General features: G+C 44.2%; 2 protein-coding genes across 14 annotated transcripts in view; both read right to left on the minus strand.

The window, feature by feature from the left end:
- The window catches only part of DIP2A (disco interacting protein 2 homolog A), a 257,094-nt gene extending 248,718 nt beyond the window's left edge, over positions 1 to 8,376 (minus strand). For 5 of the 6 annotated variants that reach the window (XM_048869008.2, XM_048869012.2, XM_048869005.2 and 2 more), the window contains exon 1: positions 8,226 to 8,372. In XM_048869008.2, the coding sequence (XP_048724965.1) occupies positions 8,226 to 8,322 (97 nt within the window). In that variant the 5' untranslated portion in view covers positions 8,323 to 8,372. Of the gene's footprint in view, positions 1 to 8,225 lie in introns of all 6 variants that reach the window. The other variant, XM_048869017.2, reaches the window with a different exon arrangement.
- A 2,291-nt stretch (positions 8,377 to 10,667) lies between these two features.
- PCNT (pericentrin) overlaps positions 10,668 to 27,006 on the minus strand; it is a 239,033-nt gene continuing 222,694 nt past the window's right edge. For all 8 annotated transcript variants that reach the window (XM_048869001.2, XM_048868996.2, XM_075118197.1 and 5 more), the window contains 6 exons: positions 26,387 to 26,551; positions 19,112 to 19,350; positions 16,073 to 16,161; positions 14,430 to 14,583; positions 12,786 to 12,913; positions 10,668 to 11,097 (listed from right to left, as the gene is read on the minus strand). In XM_048869001.2, the coding sequence (XP_048724958.2) occupies positions 11,057 to 11,097; positions 12,786 to 12,913; positions 14,430 to 14,583; positions 16,073 to 16,161; positions 19,112 to 19,350; positions 26,387 to 26,551 (816 nt within the window). In that variant the 3' untranslated portion in view covers positions 10,668 to 11,056. The remainder of the gene's footprint in view (positions 11,098 to 12,785; positions 12,914 to 14,429; positions 14,584 to 16,072; positions 16,162 to 19,111; positions 19,351 to 26,386; positions 26,552 to 27,006) is intronic.

A 27,006-nucleotide genomic window follows, 5' to 3' on the forward strand; every position in this document is an offset into this window, starting at 1 on the left:
ACAGAAGCCAACACAGCTCCACTTTGTAATACTAATTTAGTAAGTGCAGCTACAAAATCAAGCATACCAGCTTAGTAGGTTATGTAAGCAAAATTAAATAATTTGATTACAAATGTGTTACCTCATTTTGTATAACCGTGCCCTGTACTTCCATCTCTAATCACTGTTCTCATGCTGTCAGTACAATGGTCACAATTCAAATAATACTGAAACATCTACAAAGTGCAGGCTTTTCTATTTTAAAAAATAAACCAAATATTCCATATTCAACAACCACTGAGTGTCTTTTTCTTATGAAATCAATTTTAGAATTAATTTTTACAAGTGTCAATTATGATGTACGTAAACCAGACGAGGCTGTAGGAGTTAACTGCATATGCATTCAAGAAACTACTGACAACTATTATGAAGGTTTGAAGGATTCGATTTTTATCAGTAAATGTTGATTTCACCATAAACACACACAGATAAAGAAACTGTTCCATTGATGATAACTGAAATGACCAGATAAGGAAAAAGAAAAATGCTGCTTGAGAACTTAAGAGTTTGATTTAAGGATACTTTCTTTGTATGTTGTGATATGTGAAGTTGACAATTTGTGGTTTAAACGTTATGGAGCTTTAACTTTTTGAATCTCCACGTCTACTGTCATTAAATTATCGTCTGACGCCCTCTCTAATTTCCCACAACTGTGAAAATTTAAATTGATAAAAATAAAAACAATGCTTAAAACTCATAACTTTGGGCAACTTAATATTTAAAATCAATAAACATTTTAAAATGCTTAGAAAGAAACACCACATTGTCCATCGAAATGATAAAATAAAAATTGAATTTCGCCAAGCCTAGCTATTCTTAATAAATGAAAAGCAGATGTTAACTTAGTGTTACATTAAACTGCTTAGGTTCAGCATCTTTCCAACGATGAAAGTACTGCAAAAAGAGTAAAAGAGTATTTTCAGACCATATTCATACAGTAGAACCTCAAAGATACGAACACCAGAGTTACAGACTGACCAGTCAACCGGGCACCACGGGGACCTGGAAGTAACCAACCAGGCAGCAGCAGATTTTTTTTTAAAAGCAAGTACTGTAATGTGCCTGTCTTGCATCTTAAAGGTAGGTACATCTGGGCTGCCCATCCCCACGGCAACCACTTACAGCAAGATGCTGGGACTACCAGCCCCAGGCAGCCAGAGCCAGCAGAGCAGGGGTCTGCGCAGCTTTCACCCCCCATTCCCCCTCCCCGCACCGGGAGGGGGACAAGCTGTTTACACACACACACCCCTACCTTCCAGGAGAGGGACAAGCTTGCAAACCAGGGCTGAGTAGGGAGCCCAGCAGCTGCTGAATCCAGGCCTGGAGTATCAGCTGCTGGATCTGATTTACTTGGGGATTAACCTGCTTTGAGCAGGGGATTGGACTAGATGACCTCCCGAGGTACCTTCCAACCCTAACATTCTATGATTTGGAGCCTGAATTATGCTTTGCTCAGAGTTACGAACAACCTCCATTCCCGAGGTGTCTAACTCTGAGGTTCTACTGTACCTGCTATACTGGAATACGTTGTATAAAAAATTGTGGCTAACTGACAATTCTCAGTTAAATGCACTTACACAACATGTAATGTTTATGACTGTACTGCTGTCATATTGCCCCACAGCATACAACAGATCTCCAAATCATCAACATTCAACAGGATAGTGAATGTGACATCTACGCTCAGTAAAAGCAGGAGCTGATAACCAGACATTTTCCACAAACACCAATCACAATGAAAGTCTTCACAACTACAGAGGTGTAAAACAAGAAAATTGTATCAATTTTAGACAAGTTAAAATCAATGTCTCGCCATAGCTGAGTTTGAAGGAGAAATAAGTTAAGAGATTGCTGATAGTAATTATCTGTACTACAGTAGCACAGAGGTTCTCAAACTGTGCTCTACGGACCACTCCATTGAGGTGGGTCATGGATAATTCCCTCTAAGGTGTGCACCTTGGCAGCCACACAAAAGAATGAAGGGCCACCCATCTCGTGCAGGGCTGCAGCAGACAGAGAAAGAGGCAACTTTCCCCAGCTCCAGGGTGCGGCTGCCAGGGAGAGACAGCCATCCTCCCCAGCCCCAGCTCAGGGGCTGCCGCAGCAGGGGAGAGAGGGCACATCCATCACATTAGAAAGGTAAGACTACTGATATTAAAATATGAGTTGTGTGCTTTTATTTGTAGAACAAAAATACATTTATTATTATTAAGGTTTTCTTATATAGCGCTTTTTATCCAAAGCGCTTTACAATAGTTAGCTAACGGTACAAACAACATTTGGAAAGATCATTAAGCGGTCCACTGAGATCGTCAGCAGTTTTCAAGTGGTCCGCAAAAAAAAGGTTTGAGAACCACTGCAGTAGCACATAGATAGCCCAATTGTACTAGATGCTATAGAAATACATAATACAGACCCTTCCTGCCCTTACGAGCTTTCAATCTAAACAGACAAAATAAAGGCTGTAAGAAAGGAAGTATTATACCCATTTTACAGATGGTGAAACGAGGCACAGAAAGATCAAATGACTTGCCTAAGGTCACACAGGAAATCTGTGGCAGAGCCAAAAACTGAACCCAGGTCTCCGAAGTCCTAGGCCGACTCCAGATTGAAGTTCTGCCACCAACGTAGCTACTCCAATACCCAGTGTAGCTTATCCATCACCTTGCAGTCATGCTTACCCCAGTGCACCATGTCTATACTATAGGTTGGCCCCTGTGCAACTATACCAATTCTATACTATTCCACCAGTGGATCAAAAACCCTAGTGTAGACATGGCTTCGAGCAGAGGGGTGACTCATACGACAAAGAAGATAACAAAAACACATGCAAAATTAAAAGAATTACAATTTTACCAAACGTTCTAATGGCAATTTAAAAGAATGCACAATGCATTCAGTTCAAGTTGAGAGGTTACACTACTTCCTCTTGTAAAAACAGCAAGGCGCTCTGCTTCACTCTGAAACCTATACTTTTAACACTTCTTAGCTGAACAGGTGTGTAGACAAAAAACCTTTTAAAGCTATAAACACTCCAGAAAAACTGGAACGCCTTCTTGGCCCAAGACACCAGGATCCCTACTTCTACTCAGTCTTCCAACTTATTATAGGTTTCAGAGGAACAGCCGTGTTAGTCTGTATTCGCAAAAAGAAAAGGAGTACTTGTGGCACCTTAGAGACTAACCAATTTATTTGAGCATGAGCTTTCGTGAGCTACAGCTCACTTCATCAGATGTTTACCGTGGAAACTGCAGCAGACTTTATATACACACAGAAATCATGAAACAATACCTCCTCCCACCCCACTGTCCTGCTGGTAATAGCTTATCTAAAGTGATCAACAGGTGGGCCATTTCCAGCACAAATCCAGGTTTTCTCACCCTCCACCCCCCCACACAAATTCACTCTCCTGCTGGTGCTAGCCCATCCAAAGTGACAACTCTTTACATAATCAAGTTGGGCTATTTCCTGCATAGATCAAGGTTTTCTCACATCCCCCCCACCCCCATACACACACAAACTCACTCTCCTGCTGGTAATAGCTCATCTAAACTGACCATTCTCCAGGTTTAAATCCAAGTTAAACCAGAACATCTGGGGGGGGGGGGGGGGGGGTAGGAAAAAACAAGAGGAAACAGGCTACCTTGCATAATGACTTAGCCACTCCCAGTCTCTATTTAAGCCTAAATTAATAGTATCCAATTTGCAAATGAATTCCAATTCAGCAGTTTCTCGCTGGAGTCTGGATTTGAAGTTTTTTTGTTTTAAGATAGCGACCTTCATGTCTGTGATTGCGTGACCAGAGAGATTGAAGTGTTCTCCGACTGGTTTATGAATGTTATAATTCTTGACATCTGATTTGTGTCCATTTATTCTTTTACGTAGAGACTGTCCAGTTTGACCAATGTACATGGCAGAGGGGCATTGCTGGCACATGATGGCATATATCACATTGGTGGATGTGCAGGTGAACGAGCCTCTGATAGTGTGGCTGATGTTATTAGGCCCTGTGATGGTGTCCCCTGAATAGATATGTGGGCACAATTGGCAACGGGCTTTGTTGCAAGGATAAGTTCCTGGGTTAGTGGTTCTGTTGTGTGGTATGTGGTTGTTGGTGAGTATTTGCTTCAGGTTGCGGGGCTGTCTGTAGGCAAGGACTGGCCTGTCTCCCAAGACTTGTGAGAGTGTTGGGTCATCCTTTAGGATAGGTTGTAGATCCTTAATAATGCGTTGGAGGGGTTTTAGTTGGGGGCTGAAGGTGACGGCTAGTGGCGTTCTGTTATTTTCTTTGTTAGGCCTGTCCTGTAGTAGGTAACTTCTGGGAACTCTTCTGGCTCTATCAATCTGTTTCTTTACTTCTGCAGGTGGGTATTGTAGTTGTAAGAAAGCTTGACAGAGATCTTGTAGGTGTTTGTCTCTGTCTGAGGGGTTGGAGCAAATGCGGTTGTATCGCAGAGCTTGGCTGTAGACGATGGATCGTGTGGTGTGGTCAGGGTGAAAGCTGGAGGCATGCAGGTAGGAATAGCGGTCAGTAGGTTTCCGGTATAGGGTGGTGTTTATGTGGCCATTGTTTATTAGCACTGTAGTGTCCAGGAAGTGGATCTCTTGTGTGGACTGGACCAGGCTGAGGTTGGTGGTGGGATGGAAATTGTTGAAATCATGGTGGAATTCCTCAAGGGCTTCTTTTCCATGGGTCCAGATGATGAAGATGTCATCAATATAGCGCAAGTAGAGTAGGGGCTTTAGGGGACGAGAGCTGAGGAAGCGTTGTTCTAAATCAGCCATAAAAATGTTGGCATACTGTGGGGCCATGCGGGTACCCATAGCAGTGCCGCTGATCTGAAGGTATACATTGTCCCCAAATGTGAAATAGTTATGGGTAAGGACAAAGTCACAAAGTTCAGCCACCAGGTTAGCCGTGACATTATCGGGGATAGTGTTCCTGACGCAGGAACACTATCCCCGATAATGTCACGGCTAACCTGGTGGCTGAACTTTGTGACTTTGTCCTTACCCATAACTATTTCACATTTGGGGACAATGTATACCTTCAGATCAGCGGCACTGCTATGGGTACCCGCATGGCCCCACAGTATGCCAACATTTTTATGGCTGATTTAGAACAACGCTTCCTCAGCTCTCGTCCCCTAAAGCCCCTACTCTACTTGCGCTATATTGATGACATCTTCATCATCTGGACCCATGGAAAAGAAGCCCTTGAGGAATTCCACCATGATTTCAACAATTTCCATCCCACCACCAACCTCAGCCTGGTCCAGTCCACACAAGAGATCCACTTCCTGGACACTACAGTGCTAATAAACAATGGCCACATAAACACCACCCTATACCGGAAACCTACTGACCGCTATTCCTACCTGCATGCCTCCAGCTTTCACCCTGACCACACCACACGATCCATCGTCTACAGCCAAGCTCTGCGATACAACCGCATTTGCTCCAACCCCTCAGACAGAGACAAACACCTACAAGATCTCTGTCAAGCTTTCTTACAACTACAATACCCACCTGCAGAAGTAAAGAAACAGATTGATAGAGCCAGAAGAGTTCCCAGAAGTTACCTACTACAGGACAGGCCTAACAAAGAAAATAACAGAACGCCACTAGCCGTCACCTTCAGCCCCCAACTAAAACCCCTCCAACGCATTATTAAGGATCTACAACCTATCCTAAAGGATGACCCAACACTCTCACAAGTCTTGGGAGACAGGCCAGTCCTTGCCTACAGACAGCCCCGCAACCTGAAGCAAATACTCACCAACAACCACATACCACACAACAGAACCACTAACCCAGGAACTTATCCTTGCAACAAAGCCCGTTGCCAATTGTGCCCACATATCTATTCAGGGGACACCATCACAGGGCCTAATAACATCAGCCACACTATCAGAGGCTCGTTCACCTGCACATCCACCAATGTGATATATGCCATCATGTGCCAGCAATGCCCCTCTGCCATGTACATTGGTCAAACTGGACAGTCTCTACGTAAAAGAATAAATGGACACAAATCAGATGTCAAGAATTATAACATTCATAAACCAGTCGGAGAACACTTCAATCTCTCTGGTCACGCAATCACAGACATGAAGGTCGCTATCTTAAAACAAAAAAACTTCAAATCCAGACTCCAGCGAGAAACTGCTGAATTGGAATTCATTTGCAAATTGGATACTATTAATTTAGGCTTAAATAGAGACTGGGAGTGGCTAAGTCATTATGCAAGGTAGCCTGTTTCCTCTTGTTTTTTCCTACCCCCCCCCCCCCCCAGATGTTCTGGTTTAACTTGGATTTAAACCTGGAGAATGGTCAGTTTAGATGAGCTATTACCAGCAGGAGAGTGAGTTTGTGTGTGTATGGGGGTGGGGGGGATGTGAGAAAACCTTGATCTATGCAGGAAATAGCCCAACTTGATTATGTAAAGAGTTGTCACTTTGGATGGGCTAGCACCAGCAGGAGAGTGAATTTGTGTGGGGGGGTGGAGGGTGAGAAAACCTGGATTTGTGCTGGAAATGGCCCACCTGTTGATCACTTTAGATAAGCTATTACCAGCAGGACAGTGGGGTGGGAGGAGGTATTGTTTCATGATTTCTGTGTGTATATAAAGTCTGCTGCAGTTTCCACGGTAAACATCTGATGAAGTGAGCTGTAGCTCACGAAAGCTCATGCTCAAATAAATTGGTTAGTCTCTAAGGTGCCACAAGTACTCCTTTTCTTTTTGCAACTTATTATAGTTATAAAAAAAAACTTCCAGAAATAAACTGATGCAGTGTTCTCTTCCCAAGATCACTCCAGAACCTCTGCTGTTGCTCATAACTACATCAAGGCCCAGCAGAAGGAAAATGATCATTTCAGCTGATACTGCTCAGAAACCCAGCTGTGCAACTCACAGGGGCTGGTGCTGCTCTGGAAAACTGCAGCTAGAACCAGAGGCAGCACCTGAGGCAATGCATGGTGAAGGACCCGAGAGAGGGGGTAGGGCAGAACAGAACCCCTCTTCTCATATACACACCCCCTCCTAACTGCCGGGCAACTAAGAGCCACCACCGCCCCCCACACACACTGCACAGCAGTCAGGAGGTGGAGCATTTTTCAGCAGGCAGCTTTGCTAGGAAGAGCAGGGCAGACACATCACTCCCTCCCTGGAGGCTCTCGGGTACAGTGGGAGAGAGAAGAGGGTCTTTCCCCCTTCCCGCACCAAGAGTCGAGTGGGGGGGGGGGGGGGGAAGCGGCTTCAAACCTGTGAGACGCCTATTAGCTAAAGCCTGGTCCAGAAGACGACGCTGGAGCCCCTGAGCAGGATCCCAGCACCTTCCCACTGCCCAGGGTCCCAGGCGCTATTCTAGCCAAGAAACTAGGGCAAAACGCAAACGCTGGGGAGGCAGAGGGGCGCGGGGGGCTCGCTGGGGGCGAAGCGGGAGCACCCGGCTGCGGAGCCCTTCGCGAAGCGTCGCCGTGTAGACGGCAGAAACCGCCCAAAACCGGGGTCGGGAAGGGACCGAGGCGGATCGCCTCCTCCGCGGGCGGAGAAAGGGGGCCGGGCCGGGCCGGGGGGCGCACAGGAGTCACGAAGGCAGGAACGGGTCCGGCGAGCGCTGCGGGCTCTCCCGGGCTCTCCTCAGCACCCGGGCCCCGCGCGAGGCCTGGGGCGGCGGCGGCCCCCGCACCGCGGGGAGCGGGAGGCGCCGCGCTGCTGCGGGCCGGGCCGGGGCGGGGATCGCGCGGCAGCTCTGCGGGCCCGAGCGCAGCCGCCCAAAGGAGCCGGGCCCCCCCCCGGGGCCGCCGCCGCCGCCTCACCCCCCGGGAGCCGCCGCCGCCTCACCCCCCGGGAGCCGCCGCCGCCGCCTCACCCCCCGGGAGCCGCCGCCGCCGCCTCACCCCCCGGGAGCCGCCGCGGGCGCCGCTCAGACCAGGACCCCCCGCCCGCCCGCCCGCAGGAGCGGGGCTCGCACTACCCCCCCCGGCCCGACCCCCCCGCCCGCCGGGGCCGCAGGAGCGGGGCTCGCACTACCCCCCCCCGGCCCGGCCGCAGGAGCGGGGCTCGCACTACCCCCCCCCGGGCCCGGCCGGGCCGCAGGAGCGGGGCTCGCACTACCCCCCCCCGGGCCCGGCCCCCCCCCGCAGGAGCGGGGCTCGCACTACCCCCCACCGGCGCCTCTCACCTTCCGACAGCTCCAGCTCCAGCTCGGCCAGGCTCTCGCGCACCTCGGGCGGCAGCGGCACCGCCTCCAGGGAGCAGCCCCCACGCTCCGCGGCCATGTCCGGCTGGCGCGAGCCCCCGCCCGCCGCCTCAGGGCAGCCCCCGGCCCAGACAGGCGCCGCGCCGGCCACTCCCCGCCCCGCCCCGCCCCGCGCCGCGCCGCGCCGCGCGGCCGCTGCCGCTGCCGCAGCCACCGACGCGTGCACTGCGCAGGGGGCGGGGCCGCGAGCCGGGGGCGGGGCTCCGGGAAGGAAAGGGGCGGGGCTCGGGCACTGATCCGGGCGGGGCGGGCGGACTCCATCTCCCAGGCTGCCCCGCGCCTCGTCCGCGGCTACGCCGGCGGCAGGGAGCGGAGAGGGTGCCGGGAAGTGTAGTCTCCCGGCGCGGGGCCGGAAGCGGTCGACCCGCAGTGAGCCCCGCCCCGGGGTGGTGCCGGGGGCGCGGCCGCCCCGCCGGAGCAGCCCGGGGCAGGAGGGCTGAGGGCCGGGCCGCCCGACGGGCAGGCCCCGCTTGCAGCGCAGCGCAGCCCCACGCTGCGGGGCCGCGTGCAGACGGTGACCGGGACACTGTAACCCGTCGCGAGGAGGGAGCCTACGGGTCAGCTAGTTTAAGCCCCTGGCAGGAGGCGCTGCGCCTAAAGCAGGGGTCTCACCCGGGGGTGCCGGGAGCCCGCGGAGACCCTCCAGGGGACGCGTCAGCCCATCTAGAGCTGGGCCCAGTGTTACACGAGGCTACGTGACAACCAGGAGCAAAAGCCCTTCAAACTCAAAATTTCATACACTGACTTGTTTACGCCGCTCTAGATACCACCCACTGAAATGCAAGTGCAATATGCACATGGCAAAACGAGACAGTAAGCAGTTTTTCAGTAACCGTTTGCTGTGGCACTTTTGTATTTTTGTGTCTGATTGTGTAAGCAAGTAGTTTGTAAGTGAAGTGAAACTTAGGGGGTAAGCAAGGCAAATCGGACTCCTGAAAGCAGTATAGTAGTCCGGAACGATTGAGAACCAGTGGTCTAAACCTTCCAAGACAGATGGCAATCCAGCCTCCTTTTGAAAGCCTCCAGTGAAGGAGCTTCCCTGATGATCTCCCTAGGCAGTCTGTTCCATGGTCCTGCTGTTCAGTTAGGAAGTTCTTCCTGAGATTTAATCTAAATCTGTTTTGCTTAATTTGAACCCATTGCCTCTTGTCCTGCCCTCTGTGGCAAGAGAACTTTTCTCTATCTTCTTTTTGGCAGACTTTCAAGTATTTGAAGACTGCTATCATGTCCCCCCCCTTTAATCTCCTCTTTTCTAAACTAAACATACCCAGTTCCTTCAGCCTTTGCTCATAGGGCTTGCATTCCTTCCCTTTGATCATCTTTGTTGCTTGCCTCTTCTGGATCCTTTCCAGTTTCTCTACATCCTTCCTATGCATTGGTGACCAAAACTGGAAACAGTACTCCAGTGGAAGCCTAACCACCACCGAGTAGAGGGGTTACTATCACCTCCAGTGACTTGCATGCTATGCCTCTGTTAACACAACCTAAAACTGCATTTGCTTTTTTTGCGGACACTGCTGACACCACAACTCCCAGATCCTTCTCAGCAGTACTACTGCCAAGCCAGTTATCCCCCATTCTGTATTTGTGCATTTGGTTTTTCTTCATTTTATCATCTACAGCCCACTTCTCCAATTTATCAAGATCCCTCTGACTCTTAGCTCTATGCTCCAAAGTGTTTGTAAACACCCACCCACCCTGCTCCTGCAGCTTTGTGTCATCTGCGAATTTCATCTCTATATAACATTAATAAAGATGTTAAACGCCAGACCCAGAACAGATCCCTGTGGAGCCCCACTTGAGCTCTCCCTCCAATCTGACATAATTCCATTAATAATTATTCATTTTTTGCAGTTTAACCAATTATGTATCCACTTAATAATGGTAGTTCCGGCAAGCCAGCATTTCTCCAGTTTAATCATCAGAATGTCATGTAGGACTGTCTCAAAAGCCTTGCTAAAGCCCAGGTATATTATGTCCACCACATTCCCCTGCATTTGATATCATACCTCCATCCTTTCCCACAGCAAGGATAGGCGGGAAAGAAGCTTCTAAACTAACTCACTCAAACAGCCACTCTCTATTCCACGTGGAACTCAGAAGATGGCGGCTTCACGTAGTGGTGGTGGTTGGTGAGAGGATCAGGACAGGAGTTACTTTCAATGTTTGAAAACCCAACATGTCAATCCAAAATTTTCAGAATATAATCACAAGATTTATACATGAGTGCTTCTTACTGATGCATATGTAACTGTTTAGTCGATATTAATGACCTTACTTGCACATGAAAATCTTGAGCAGCTTTACAGTAAGAGCAGCAATTAGATACACAGTGTAGGAACCAAAACCAATACATAGTAAGAATTCGCTAATAAAATGTCATTTTAATAACTTTTTACAAGGAATCCGGCTATACACTTTAGAAAAATAAACATAAAAAAGACACTTTGTGGCTTCCAATACAATGCTGCAGGCACACTTAAGCTGTTAAGGTTAACAGTTATTCCACATAAGTATGTAAAACATTGTAAGTGAATAGAGACTTCCTCTAAAAGTGTAAATGTACTAAAATTTAATAAACCGATTACATAAAAATCTGATGCAAAAACGTCGCATAGACTCAAACCCCTTTATTCAACTGCACATAAGTGTTGGATTTCCTAGTACTCGGATACACAAGAATACAAAAGCATCCACTTCAGAAGCAAGTAGCAACCTGGAGTTTTCGGTCACAGGTCTGAGAAATGCTCTGATCACTTTATGTTTCTCTGGTGAGGTGGTCCTGGAGTGTTTCCTAAATTTAAATAAAACAACCAATGAATACTGGCAACATACTAGTATTTACATTACCAATTGTCACAGTACAGTTGTGCATTACTTTCTGTGGTGATGTTTGCTTACCACTATGAATTTCATGTTGGCTTTGTTGAAAGAGGTGATCTCTTCCACAATCCACTTAGGAACAATACATACAAGGGACTAAATGGCCTATTAACCTGGAGACCTGGATTCAAGACTAGGTTCCTTTCACAAGCAGCAATGAGCTTGACTGTCTGGTCCTAATCTGATACCTTTTATCAGCAACGAAGTGTGATCTCTCTGGGCTGAAGTGTACATGTTAAAGTTTACTGGAAACTAGAAACCATTTTATTCACAACATTGAGAGATTTTGCTGTGACCTTTTCAAACTATTTCCCACATAAACTAAAAGTGTGATTAATAATTAGAGCAGCATTTCTGAGCCTTCTTCCAATGATAGCCACTTTTCTGAAAAATGTCACTGATTTTGCCAAGGTTCGGTAGTAAACTGTTAAACAAAATATTTGATTCTGTGAGGTGCTATCAAGTTTCTATCACAACATATGGGGTAGGGATAGCTCAGTGGTTTGAGCATTGGCTTGCTAAACCCAGGGTTGTGAGTTCAATCCTTGAGGGGGCCATTTAGGGATCTGGGGCAAAAATTGGGGATTGGTCCTGCTTTGAGCAGGGGGTTGGACTAGATGACCTCCTCAGGTCCCTTCCAACCCTGATATTCTATGATATCTGGATTACCTATTCTGCTACCAGGAGTTTCAATAATTATGAAAACCACAGTTTTTCAAATTCATGGCAACAAGCTCTGGTTGAAATCCTGGCCCGACTGAAGTCAATGTCAAACTCCCATTGACTTCAATGAGGCCAGGATTTCACCCTCAATATATAAAATACATCACCTTCAAGTATAATAATAGTTTTTTTCATCTTAATCAGCCTCCTGAAAGTGCTTTGCAAAACTTGGAATTAGAAGCTGATATTAAAATGACCACGTCACTAAAGATAGGAACCATTATATACAGTTAATATCAAACACAGAGTGACATTATTTAGCTTCTAATAACTGGTGAATTACATGATAGCAAGTCCTGGGTTTTCCAATTCAAAATAACTTTTTGTTTAGAAATTTAAGCTATTTAGACTGAGGTTAAAAAGAAAAATGGTTGAAATAGAAAACTGAACCAAAAAAAAAGTTTCCGTTCATGAATATTTTCAGGATTGACTTTTTGTCCTGAATCTAGATGGAAAAAATTTTAGAATTCTTAAGCACATTCGACTATTCCATTCCCTACCCAACTATCTGTATAGCTTTTTAGAGAGCTAGTGGGAATGAAGCAACTTCAATTTAAACCCTCCTCTTACATGCTTAATGTCTGACAGTATAAGATGACAGAAAAGAAGAACTTTTATCTTTGAACAGCTCCAGTTAAGAAATCATTTGTCGAAGTGTCATGCTTTGAATCTTTTAAGATACAATCCGTGAAAGCAGCAAAACTTCACTTCAAAGATGCACATTTTAATCTCCCCTCCCACCATAACAAATGCAAAGTTGTTTCTTTTTAAAATGTTCTTCACATTTTGTGACTATTAAGGACAATATGTAGCAGGCTTTTGAAAAAAGAAGACGAGACTTTAGAAAAGTCTGAGGGATGATGATGTTCATTTTACCTGTTTGTGCACCTCCTAATCTCTGCTGGATAACCTCTAAGCGATGGATGTATTCAGTTAATGACCGTTCGGGGTCTTGAGTAGACACTAGTGACTTCTCCGAAGCTGAACTTGTGGATGGATGTAATCTTAAAAAGAAAAAAAAAGAAAAATTAAGCTTCTTCCTTTGTAAAGCTCACAATATACACGCAGAGAAGGTGAGTGAAGCGGTATCTTTTACTGATCAACTTCTGTTGGAGAAAGTGACAAGTTTTCAAACTACACAGAGCTCTTCTTCAGGTGCTAAAGAAGAACTCTGTGTAGCTTGAAAGCTTGTCTGTTTCATCAACAGAAGTTGGTCCAATGAGATATTACCTCACCCACTCTCTCTCTCTAATAGCCTGGCACCAACATGGCTACACCGCACTGCAATATACACACAGCTAAGGCCAGCCTAAATGTCCTCATGTAGTTAATAATTCAGTGCAAGGGAAACTGAAATTTCAAAAACTGTTGCTGTACCTCTCAGCCCCATTCTGTGTAACAATGTGATGAATGAGGATGCGTGGTGTAATATTTGGAATGGAGTGTGAAAGAAAGTAATATCCTTGTTAAGGGCTGGAAACCTAGGAGTCTCAACCCTGCTGATATCTAAGGCCTTGCTACACTACCAGGGTAAGCTGACCTAAGTTGCACTACTCCAGCTACGTGAATAACTTAGATCGACCTACCGCAGTGTCTTCACTGCGCTGCGTTAACGGGAAACACTCTCCCGTGGACTTACCTTACTCTTCTGGGGGAGCTGAAGTACCAGAGTCGACCGGAGAGCGCTCTGCCGTTGATTTAGCGGGTCTTCACTAGACCCACTAAATTGACACCCACTGCATCAATTGCAGCAGCATGGATCTCCCTGGTAGTGAAAAGCCCTAAGAGGTAGCCGCCTAGTGGAAGCAGTTGGCAGGAAATGGCTGTAGAAGGCAGCTCAGGTGCTAAATCTTTTGCTCTGAGAAGTGGTGGGGAGAGCAGAGTTGGAGTGCTGCAAATTCTGTGATGTGCCTCTTAGGGGTACAGCGCAGAATCTCTCCCTTGGTATCTAAGACCCCCTTTGGGACTTGGCCACTGCTCCCTAATATTGAAAAAAACTGCTAAGTTGGAGGTGAGCACGCCCTCCCCCCCTTGCACTTCCCCATATACACACACCTGAAGCCTGCAGGTGTTTGTTACTAATGAAGCATCATAACATTGTGGCATAGCCATCTCAACTAACACATGCCTTTCACACAAGATTATTGAACTTGCTTCTGTGACGACATGCTAATAAACTTCAATTTGTGAGACACAAATAATGAAAAATTGCCTCTGTAGGGAGGGATCATGAACACAAACATTAGAAGTACTTTGTTTTGTCAAAATAACATCATTAGATTTCATTAAGCAAAATATCTCATACCAAGAAATCAAGCACATACTGTGTTTAAAACCATTCAAAACAAATTGGAAATACAATTATGTTCAGCATCATGAGACAAATGTAATACATTTAATAAATGTAAAGAATCAAATTTCCATTCTTGTTCACCTAATCTCCCAACAATAGGTTATATTCTTATGAAAGATTACTATCTGGCAGAACAAATACAATACATTATGTTATACACTAGGTACCTGTTATGTAACCAGTAAGAGGATTTCGGTGAGTGGCTCACAAATCTAGCAGAACTGGTTCTGTGGCACGATCCAATATCTCGGGTAGGAGGGGAGTTTACATTAACACTTGGGAACTGCTGCTGCCTTAAAACTTCTGTTCTAGCACCAGAAACTGTATTAAACAAGTAATAGTCAACCATGAAATTATGCACAAAGAGCCACAATATGTAACAAAACTAGTGAATGATAGCAAAACAACTTTTATTTTGGTTTTAAAGTCAAAGGCTGAGTCCGTATTTTGAACAATTGTTTTTGACAGTATTTGAAAAGGCCAACATTTTAACGTTTGTAGTAATATAACCACTCCACACATACAACTCTCTGACAAATCATGCACACGCACAGTGTTGAAAGCTACCTTGTGTCTTCTACAGTCATTTTTCATGACTATTTTATTATAACACCAGAGGCACTTTCATTCCCTGTTCCTATTTTCAAGCCTTTAATCCCAAATATTTCTTTCAATCAATTCTAAAATCTCATGCTTGTTCTCCTCTGTATCTACCGTATGGATATAATGCTATAGATAGCGAGCAACACAGACATCCACACTTTTTTTTTTTTTTTTTGATGAGGGAGAGGAGACAGGAGTCCAAGAAATTTCAGTCACTCAGTCGGATCCATTTGACCATGAAAAACAAATCACAAAAATTGGCTTTTAAGGAAACTGCCGAGATGTTGTTTTGCATTGAGGTAACAAAATTAGTCATGTTTATTTTTTTTAAAAGATTAAAATTTGGGAGGTACCTAGACCTTAATGAGAAATACAAAGCTTGAAAGATATTTGTTGAGGTATAAAAGTGATATAAGTTAAAAATAGTATAAAGAAAGAAAAGTAATGTCCCACGTACATCGGGAACTGGAAAATGCACTATATATTTTTTGTTGGTTAAATCTGTATTTAGTTCAATATGCAGTCTAATTTTTTATTAAAAACAATGAATTAATGAAAAATGACATCTGAGATATTATATACACAAGTCCATGTATTAAAATCTGTGGTTCTCATAACACATCTATAAGATTAGGCATGGGAACATAATTGCCAGAATGGATCTGATCTCTAATAGTGGTCAGTAACAGCTGTTTTAGAGGAAAGTTCAAGAAATCCCACAGAAAGCAGTTATGGAATCACCTACCAGCAGGGAAAGACCTTTCCCAATCTCTATTAACTAGCTCATGTCATTCAAAAACTTTTGTTTTTTATTTTTAATATTTACAGTAACAACTGTTATCTGTGTGCACGTCCAGTCTCTGCCTTACTGATATCTTGCGGCAATGAGTTCCACCCACAGGGTGACTGTGCATGGTATGAAAGATAATTTCCTTTGTTCAGCTTTAAATGCCTTTCATTCTCACTGCCTGTGCCCTTACACAAGGAGAAACAATTAGCTGCTGGAATGATAAATCCTGAATTCCCCAACTATGGTGAGTGGGATCTCAACCGTTAAGTTGGGGGAACTGATGTTGTAATGGCTTTTTGTGATAAAATATCAAACCATTTCACTACTAAAGTCTGTTAGTTACTACTTAAGAAAGACACGTACTATTGCAAAGAAATGTTAATAAACCACAATTATTTGTTCAAAAGAAATCCTCACCTGGGTTATGTCCGATACTGTGAGAAATGTTTTCTCCCTGTGCCCCTTTTCTGTTTACTTTATGCCATTTTTTCACCAAAAACTTTAACCTTGCAAACAATGTAAAGTTTGTATACGGATTAAAAACAGCAGAAAAACAAAAATTCACTTAGTTGAAATATTAAACAAACATATTAAACAATATAAATAACAACCCCAGAAAGGAACTGGGAGCACAAAGATATCCAATTTAAGTCTCCTGGGCATAGGCTTATCAAATAGTTTACTGTGCTAACTGCCCTTCGGATATTTATTAAACGGCTGATGGAGTCAGACAAGAAAATTCAGAATTTATAAACTGGTTTTAAAGCAGAGCTTCTCCCTACATTGCACCAAGTTGAGAGAAACATGTCATCCCTTGACTTTAGCAAAGCTTTTGATAGTCTCCCACAGTGTTCTTGCCACCAAGTTAAAGACGTGCGGGCTGGATGAATGGACTATAAGATGGATAGAAAGCTGGCTAGATCATCGGGCTCAACAGATAGTGATCAATGGCTCCATGTCTAGCTGGCAGCCAGTATCAAGCAGAGTGCCCCAAGGGTCGGTCCTCGGGCTGGTTTTGTTCAATATCTTCATTAATGATCTGGAGGATGGCGTGGGCTGCACCCTCAGCAAGTTTGCAGATGACACTAAACTGGGAGGAGTGGTAGATACGCTGGAGGGTAGGGATAGGATACAGAGGGACCTAGACAAATTAGAGGATTGGGCCAAAAGAAATCTGATGAGGTTCAACAAGGACAAGTGCAGAGTCCTGCAGTTAGGACGGAAGAATCCCATGCCCTGCTACAGACTAGGGACCGAGTGGCTAGGCAGCAGTTCTGCAGAAAAGGACCTAGGGGTTACAGGGGACGAGAAGCTGGATATGAGTCAACAGTGTGCCTTGTTGCCAAAAAGGCTAACAGCATTTTGGGCTGTATAAGTAGGAGCATTGCCAGCAGACTGAGGGACATGATCATTCCCCTCTATTTCCCCTCTTTGAGGCCTCATCCAGAGTACTGTGTCCAGTTTTGGGCCCCACACTACAAGAAAAATGTGGAAAAATTGGAAAGAGTCCAGCGGAGGGCAACAAAAATGATTAGGGGGCTGGAGCACATGATTTATGAGAAAAGGCTGAGGGAACTGAGATTATTTAGTCTGCAGAAGAGAAGAACGAGGGGGGATTTCATGTTGCAGTGGGGGAGGTTTAGGTTGGATATTAGGAAAAACTTTTCCACTAGGAAGGTGGTGAAGCACTGGAATGGGTTACCGAGGGAGGTGGTGGAATCTCCTTCCTTAGAGGTTTTTAAGGTCAGACTTGACAAAGCCCTGGTCGGGATGATTTAGTTGGGGATTGGTCCTGCTTTGAGCAGGGGGTTGGACTAGATGACCTCCTGAGGTCTCTTCCAACCCTGATATTCTACGATTCTATGAAACGACAGTTATCCCAATTAAAAAAACCCTATTAAGTTTCACCCCCTCTGCCAGCTGTAACAGAATGCAGTGAACACAAACAAGAAAGGTGTAATACTAAGGAACAGGATGAGAACCTCTCTTAACATATTCCCTATGAAGACATAAGATGCCATTAGGAGACTTTCACGCAAAGGTTTTCAAGATTCTATACTGGGGCAGGAGGAGACAAAAGGAACAAAAGCATAAACAAGCTTCTTATAGTGAAATGTTAATTTACTTTTTCATTTTAATGTATTTGACATTTTCTCCCTTCCTCCTTTGTGTGTGTGTCTGTCTAAAATGTTTAAAAAAGTCACGTTTGGTGACATACAATATGCAAAAGCAAGTCCCTGGTAACAGAAACCCAGTCCCAAAAGACTGTTCATGTGGCAGTAAGAAAAGGAACAAATAGGGTAATGCAATTATAACACCCTAAAAACACCATCCAATCCCCTCAACAGTTCCTGCTTTCCCTTTGTTTTGTCTCTGAGCAAAGCAGATCCTTCCCTTTCTCCCTCCCTGCTCAGCGTGGGCAGAAGGTTTGTGGCACCTTTCCTCCGTACCCCTTATGATGGGGTATGATTTATGGGATGATTTAACTGGGAATTGGTCCTGCTTTGAGCAGGGGGTTGGACTAGATGACCTTCTGGGGTCCCTTCCAACCCTTATATTCTATGATTCTATGAATGCATGATGTTGGAGGATGCCCTCCACTATACTGCAGCCTTTGGGGGCTGTAGGGAGCCCTGGGGCAGCTCCTCATGCTCCACAGGATTGGTCACTGGCTTCCTGCTCCTGCATGTCATCCTGCTGCTGTTGCCATGAAAGCTTCCCTCTCAGGTATAACAAAGTACATCAGCAATTATTAACCTCAACCAATCACACTTTTACCAAGTGAGGGAAAAAGACTCAGGAGGAACCACCTGTTACATTTAGAACAAAATTATTGTTAAATGACCTCCAACCAATAGGGAGCTGGGTTTTTCATTTTGAAATTATCTGCTTATTACAGATTGATCCTTTGTGGATAAATCAATGTGACAAGCTTCGTGACGGATGAAAAGTAGACTTGTTGGCAGAACTCAGAGGAATGTACTCATCGCTGATGAAGCATGAATGAGGTCAGATGGAAGGATTAATACTTCAGGCCAATGACTGGTGATACAATAGTCTCCTATGGGTTAGGATACACCCAGTAAGCCCAGACAGAGGGGACATTGCCTGAATGGGTCATTCCTTCACAGGTGCTACATGTGAATACAGATACCAGATACTATGGGGTTGGGTGCACTATAAAAATAGACAGATGCAGCTTTCAGGAAGCAATATTTTAAGGTATTCTAATAAGGCACATATGAAACACATTGGCCTTGAACATGCCATATTGGTTAAACACACAATTATTGGCTAAGTAACACTTTGAAATAACTGTTGAACAAATCTTTCACTCCAGAGTAAGGGAATTACAGCTAAGCAGTTCTACAAATGAAAAATCTGGGGAATGTATTGTGGATGCTGTAACATTTACAAGGAAAACATAGGAAAATTATTTTATGAGTTTGTTTTTACCTTGATACTGCAATGACCACTCTCACCGCAGATCTGAACTTGGTAAAAGGACGGGAACGTGATTCAGAGACCTGCAGGTCTGCAGGCGAAGGATAGACTCCCATACGAGCTATCAGCGACAGCGTTGCTTGCTCACAATCCTGGAATCCACCCAGAAGCAGAAGAAGGTATTTCTTCTGATAAACGAGAGCCTTTCTAAAACTCTCTGCTCGCAGATACTTCCTGTATAATTTCTGCAACTGAAAAAAACCCAAGTCATTGAAATTTAATTAAGGACACCTGTACACTCATCGTATAGCCAGATCTGTTTACTCCCACAAGTTCTCCCACAACCTGTTTTCCGTGGCTTGACAAAAGCTAGCTAAAGCGATTTTACTTTGGAAAATTGTGCGGAAGGCCATATAATAAGAACTGCTTCTAAAACTTTTAAGAAATTGTATAATGTTTTTGAAAATGAAACTTCCAATTAAAATTTGCATTACTGAAGCTCCTGCTAATATGGACCATTTACTGAAAATTAACAGTGTTTGTGATACTGGCAGCATGGAAGTCTTACATGAAGGTCTGTAAGGCTGCTATACCTCTATCTGTCTATGAGGCCTTGTCTACACCAAGGAATTTTTGCAGGGTTACTTGACCTGTCAAGTAAGGTTCTAAGAACAGCTGCCAGAAGACATCTGCATTAGTGCTTCCAACATTGCTGATATGAGGGCAGCTACAACAGCAGCTATTTGCTAGCATGGACAAGGCCTCATGTAACTAACTTTACAGGCATTTGATTTTGGACAATCCAATTGTCTTAATATTTGTGAGCTTCTGAACACAGTATTCACACCCGACACTGGGAAAATGGTTTCACTGTTTATCTTCTAGAACGGGATTTGTGTTAACTAGTTAATGTGAATGAGCATGCATGTTGGATTCAATGTTAATCTAACTTGATCACAATAAAATTGTCACAAAGGGGTTAATAGATGCTTCTGAAGTTCAAAGGAAAGTATGCACTGAATACATAATATTCACGGATGGTTGGTAAGTTCTTGTGACAGACAAGAGGCTCGTGTCTCCCTCAGACAGCTTTTAGACCGCAGAGAAGCCTGAGAGTTACAGAGGAATTTGTATCATAAATGACTTGGCAAAAAGAGTAACTTTTCTTATTGAAGACATATGCGGAAGAGTATTTTTGAACGGCCTTGTGAACAACATGTTATCTAACTATCACTAACCATCTTTTGAAAGGTGACTGCAAAGCTTTTCCTAAAAATTGAAAACTTGTAAGATTCCAAAAGTGTAAACTATAAATGCAGTATATATAGCAGCAAAATAATTCTATATTTAATGAAAATTACCTAATATCCTGACAAATATGAGATGCAGAGATCTTGGCTTTTGTTACAGCAAGTACGATCATATTTATCATGAACAAAGAGAATTCAAATCGAATTCGGAATAGGATGATTTTTCTTTTTTAACCTTCTTTATGGGTATCCACTTAAAACTGCAGCCTGGGTTTCCCCAGAAGTCAAGGGTCTCGATGCGGTAACTGTCTCAAATTGCGTTAAAATAAATGGAGTCCATTGCTAACAATGGGTATATACTTCATCTACTCTCTGACTCCTACTCAAGAGGTTCTGTCTTTTTTAATTAAATATATGCTTCGATTCAAATTTAAGATTAGATCTATGCAGAGGATAACTATGTTCATGAAGTAAAGTAAAACCTACCTGTTTAGTTTTTCTAGAATATGATTTAAACGGTTACCACCAATTTGAAATCTAGTGAATTTCAAAAAACATATTAAGTAGTTTAAATATTACCCCAGCCAATTTCTATTGTTTAACAATGTTTTTAAAGATTTTTCTTCCCATGTTACGTGTGAAAGAGCCAAACAACAGGGGAAACTGACTGGCTCTAAAGAGAAAACAGTGGACTAACTTTAAACACTGTGCTATGGAAGGCACAAAATACAAAAATGGGAAAAAACTAGGGTTTTTTTCCCCTCTCTAATCTTTGGTTACAGTTACTTTAGACAGAGCAAACAAGCATAACAGCCTCTTCCCTGAAAATCCACCTGGAATGCATGAAGTAACAAATTTAGTTAAAACTAGGGCTGTCAAGCGATTAAAAAATTAATCACAATCACTCACGCTATTAAACAATAACAGAATACCATTTATTTAAATATTTTTGGATGTTTTCTACATTTTCAAATATATTGATTTCAATTACAACACAGAATACGAAGTGTAAAGTGCTCACTTTATATTTATCTTTGATTACAAATACTTGCACTGTAAAAAACAAAATAAATAGTATTTTTCAATTTACCTAATACAAGTACTGTAGTGCAATCTCTATCATGCAAGTTGAAAAACCGGTTACCTACCTCTCGTAACTGTTGTTCTTCGAGATGTTTTGCTCATGTCCATTCCAAATCCAACCCGCCTCCCCTCTGTCGGAGTCTTCTGGCAAGAAGGGACTGAGCAGGCGGCGGGTCGGCAGTGTCCTATATACACCGCCACTATATGAGGGCGCCATTCCAGGGTGCTTCACAGTCTACCCAACGTGAACCGCTAGGGGAAAATCCTTTCGACAATCATGCGTACACACTTATTGGAATGGACATGAGCAACGCATCTCGAAGAACAACAGTTACGAGAGGTAGGTAACAGTTTTTCTTCTTCGAGTGCTTGCTCATGTCCATTCCAATATGTGACTCCCAAGCAGTTTCTTTGGAGGAGGGGTCGGAGTTCAGCTGATTGTAGGACTGCCCTGCCGAATGCTGTGTCATCGCTTGTTTGGTGGGTGATGCCATACTGTGACGTGAAGGTGTGGATGGAAGACCATGTTGCCGTCTTGCATATGTCTCGAACAGGGACGTGTGCAAGGAAAGCTGCGGATGAAGCCTAAGCTTTCGTGGAGTGCGCCGTCAATGGCAGGGGCGGAACGTTGGCCAGGTCATAGCATGTTCTAATGCAGGATGTGATCCACGACAAAATGCGCTGGGATGAGATGGGAAGCCTTCTCATCCTTTCGGCGATTGCAATAAGGAGCTGTGGAGACTTACAAAATGGTTTTGTGCATTCAATGTAGAAGGCTAGGGCACAACTGATGTCCAGGGAATGGAGCATCCACTCTCTGTCAGTGGCATGAGGCTTAGGGAAGAAGACTGGTAAAAATATGTGCTGATTCACATGAAACTGGGAGATCATCTTGGGTAGAAACGCAGGGTGATGACGCAGCTGAACCTTGTCTTTGTAAAAGACAGTATGGGGGGCTTGGAGGTAAGCTCTTTGAGCTAAGACACCTTTCTGGCTGATGTTATAGGCACCAGAAAGGCAACCTTCCAAGAGAGGCAGGAGAGAGGGCAGGTGGCCTTGGGCTCAAATGGAGGGCCCATGAGCCTGGACAAGACTAGTTGAAGTCCCACTAGGGAATGGGCTGCCGCACATGGGGGTAAAGCCTGTCCAAGCCCTTAAGGAATCGGCCCACCATGGGGTTTCCAAAGACTGATCTACCCGTTGCCCCTGGTGCGAGGCTGAGGTGGCAGACAGGTGCACTTTTATAGATGATATTGCCAGCCTTTGTTGTTTCAGGTCCAGTAAGTAGTCCAAAACAAGGGGAATTGGTGCTTGCTGCGGTGGGATATCCTTCTGCAGGGACCAAATAGAAAACCGCTTCCACTTTGCCAGATATGTGGCTCGGGTGGAAGGTTTCCTACCTCCCAGGAGAACTTCTCTCACTGAGTCCGAACACTGGAGGTCCAACGGGTTCAACCATGGAGTTTCCACGCCGTGAGGTGGAGGGACTCCAGGTTGGGGTGCTGGAACTTGCAGTAGTCCTGAGTGATAAGGTCTGGGCATAAGGGAAGGGTTACTGGTCTGTCGACCAATACGCTTAACAACGTATTGAACCTGCGCTGGCGGGGCCACGCCGGCACTATGAGGATCAACGAAGCTCTGTCCTGGCGGACCTTGAGAAGGACTCTGTGTATGAGAGGGCAGGGCAGGAATGCATAGAGCACGTGACTCATCCATGTGAGGTGAAAAGCGTCTGCGATGGAGACCGCTTGCTGATTAGCAACGCGAAGCTGGAGCCCCCTGGTTGAGCTGACTTTACGGCCAAAAAGGTCCAGCTTCTTAGCGTCCCGCGACTTTGGAACGGGACCTGGTTGACTCTGCCACTCTTTGTGGTTCGCCGCATCCACCACTAATGTTCCAGGCTGAGAGTGGGTAAAAAGGTGGTCTGCCATAGCACCTTTGGGGTGTTTTGTATGGTCTTGTAAGGGGCAAGGCTAACCTAGAGGTACCCTCCTGGGCAAGAATGTCCACCATTGGGTTTGAGTCTTCTGACACCTCCTCAGCCTGGAGGGGTTAGTTTTGCGCCACCCTCCTAAGAAGGTCCTGATGCGCCCTATTGTCCATCACAGGGAGTGTGGTGGCGGAGGTGCCAGCCACTGCCTCATCCGGTGAAGAGGATGATGAGGCCCGTGGGACCGGGTCCTCCTGATCCTCAGGCTCTCTGGAGGCTGGCTCTGGTAGGTCTGCCCTATTTGGGGCAGACTGTGGCACTGGTACCACATGGGGTGCTGGTTCAAGAGTTGCACCCGTTTGCGAAGACCCACTCAGTCTTACTGCCTTTGGAATGATGGCCAAAGCATGAAGGGACATACGAATGTTTAGCATATCTGGCATGTAAATACCTCACAACGCCAGCTACAAAAGTGCCATGTGAACACCTGTTCTCACTTTCAGATGACATTGTAAATAAGAAGCAGGCAGCATTATCTCCCATAAATGTAAACAAATTTGTTTGTCTTAGCAATTGGCTGAACAAGAAGTAGGACTGAGTGGACTTGTAGGCTCTGAAGTTTGCCACTGTTTTGATTTTGAGTGCAGTTATGTAATAAAAAAAATTCTTCATTTGTAAGTTACACTTTCACGATAAAGAGATTGCACTATAGTACCTGTATGAGGTGAACTGAAAAATACTATTTGTTTATCATTTTAACAGTGCAAATATTTGTAATAAAAAACAACATAAAGTGAGCACTGTACACTTTGTATTCTGTGTTGTAATAGAAATCAATATATTTGAAAATATAGAAAATCATATAAAATATTTAATACACTTCAATTGATATTCTATTGTTTAACAGTGCGATTAATCATGATTAATTTTTTGAGTTAACTGTGTGAGTTAAGTGTGATTAATTGACAGCCCTAGTTAAAACTATACACATACTTCAATTAAACCTTTGATATTAGCTATCTGAACAGGGCTCAGACAACATAAATCTCAATTCCACACATCAAGTATTAAAATGATGCCAAAGTATCACAGTCTTTCACCGAACAATTTTATTCAACATTAATCTCCTGCATATCTCAGTTTACAGAAAGGACTAAAACAGTTACAAAAATGATCATCCTTGTACAGGAGACTACCTCAAGAGGAGCTAGCTGCATCCCTACCTGAGGGAAGGATCACTAGCCTGCAGCCAAGGCAGTCACCAAGGAACAAGCACCATCTCCCTGGCCAGAAGAGACTGAGGAAGAGGCCTAGGAGCAGCTGGCTTAAGACAGAACCGGATGAAAAAAGGTTCCGACCCTGCCATACCTTACAGCTGCCCTGGTACCGCAACAGGATGCCACCCAGAGTCCATGAGGGGTCACTACTAGAGACAAGCCACCACTGCAACTTGGATTATAGGGGTCACTCCCCAAACTGACGGGACAACAGTAGGAAGTAGCCCAGGACAGTGGATGTAGACTCCCCACTGGTACGTCCCTTACTCAGGGGTTGACTTCCAAAGAATCCTGAGCTGAGACCTGATGGAGTGGGAGGGCCTGGCTCCTCCTAGCTCCCCTGCAGCCTTAAAGACTGAGGCACCTTGACCAAGCTGGGGGCTGGAAAGCAAGCGTTCCAGCCACTAGGCCACCCAGCCCTCCAAGCCCTCTGTCACAATTATTTAAAGAAACATTTCTGTAAAGTACTCCAGAACAAAATATAGGAAATGATGATGCACTGGCTGGGGGAATGGAACACTCGCTAAAAAATTTAACAAGTCTAATCCTGAAAAATCTGTGTGTTCAATGGAATACACACATTTAAGCATGGCAGATTTATGCACAAAAATGCCACAGTTGCATGAACTAAACCAGGATGTGCAAACATATTTGGCCAGTTATGACCCTATATAGCCACATTTGCCCCAAAATACCTAATTTAAACAAGAAGTCATGGGATTTGTATAAATAAATTAGATACTTGCAAACATGCTTGTATATTCAAGGTATGTCCACACCTTAAATACAGTGAGCAGTTCTGGTCTCCCCCATCTCAAAAAAGATATATCAGAATTGGAAAAAAATACAGAGAAGGGCAACAAAAATGATTAGGGGTATGGAATAAATTCCACATGCAGACAGATCAAAAAGACTGGAACCGTTCAGCTTAGAAAAGAGACGACTAACGGCAGTTATGAGAGAGGTCTATAAAATCATAAATAGTGTGGAGACTGTGAATAAGGAAGTGTTATTTACCCCTTCCCATAACACAAGAATCAGGGGTCACCCTATGAAATTAATTGGCAGCAGGTTTACCCCAAACAAAAGGGAATACTTCTTCACGCAGTGCACAGTCTACTTGTGGAAATCATTGTCAGTGTGAAGGATTTAGCTGTGAAGCCTAAAAGTACAACTGGGTTAAAAAAAGAATTAGATAAGTTCATGGAGGATAGGTCTATCAATGGCTATTAGCCAAGATGGTCAGGGACGCAACCCCATGCTCTGTGTCTCCCTAAACCTCTGACTATCAGAAGCTGGGACTGAAGATAATTGCCCTGTTCTGTTCATTCCCTCTGAAGCACTTGGCACTGGCCACTGTCGGAAGACAGATACTGGCCTAGATGGACCTCTGGCCTGACCCTGCATAGCCGTTTTTATGTTATCTTACAAAGTCAGGCTCAAGATGTTTTTTCCTGAAAAAATTACACTGTGCATCCAATTCAACCATATGTAAGAAATATCATTCCATCTTGTAAAAGTGTCACATGTTAATTCTGAGACATGAATAATAGTAAAAATAAGTGTCTCATCACATTTTGAGGAGAATCTTAAAGCAGTTTCCAAACATTATTTCACAACAAATCTGTACCATAGGTATATGAAAATATGGGTAAACTACAGTACAAATTCTCTGTGGTCGTGGGTGTAGCAACCTGACTGCTCTCCAGAGTGCATTTCTGATCATATTTTGCAACATCCATTTTACCTTTGGGTTGGAAGTTTCCATAATTGGCTTGTTTTCAATTTCAACAGTAGCTTTAGCCAGCTCAGATTCTGCCTGTTTCAAAGCATTCTGCAAAATAGTTTTTTCTCGCTGCCAGGAAGCCCTTTCTGATCCCTGGACGGAGTAAGCATCATCTGTAGAGCGAATCTAAAAAATGAAATTCAAAGAAAGAATATAAAATAACCATCAAGGTTCACTACTTCCAAAGGAATGTAAAAGTTATATCTTTTAAGACAAATTCAATAGTAAATTGACTTTAAGGAAAAACTAGAATGCCAGAATAATTATACTGGAAATTTCCAGCAGCAACAAGATGTTATCCAGATAGGATGGGAATTTCAAGTAGAACTTCAGTCCATGTTAACAAGTAAAGAAAATTAGACAGTCCTTGCCTAAAAATCTTAGTCTTATTAGTTGATATGTCTCCCATTCACCTTAATACCAGAGAGACTCCAAAATGTTTAAAAATAGAAATACTAATCTCAGTCTTCCTTCCCACCCTATATGTAGCAGAAAGAGCTTGATTTGCTTATATTTTTTGTATGCTATGTACATGCATAGAAATTACTCATGAATTTGAAAAAGTGGGTTCTGCACTTAAT

Source organism: Caretta caretta, chromosome 11 (genome assembly GCF_965140235.1).
Source record: "Caretta caretta isolate rCarCar2 chromosome 11, rCarCar1.hap1, whole genome shotgun sequence".
Lineage (NCBI taxonomy): Eukaryota > Metazoa > Chordata > Testudines > Cheloniidae > Caretta > Caretta caretta.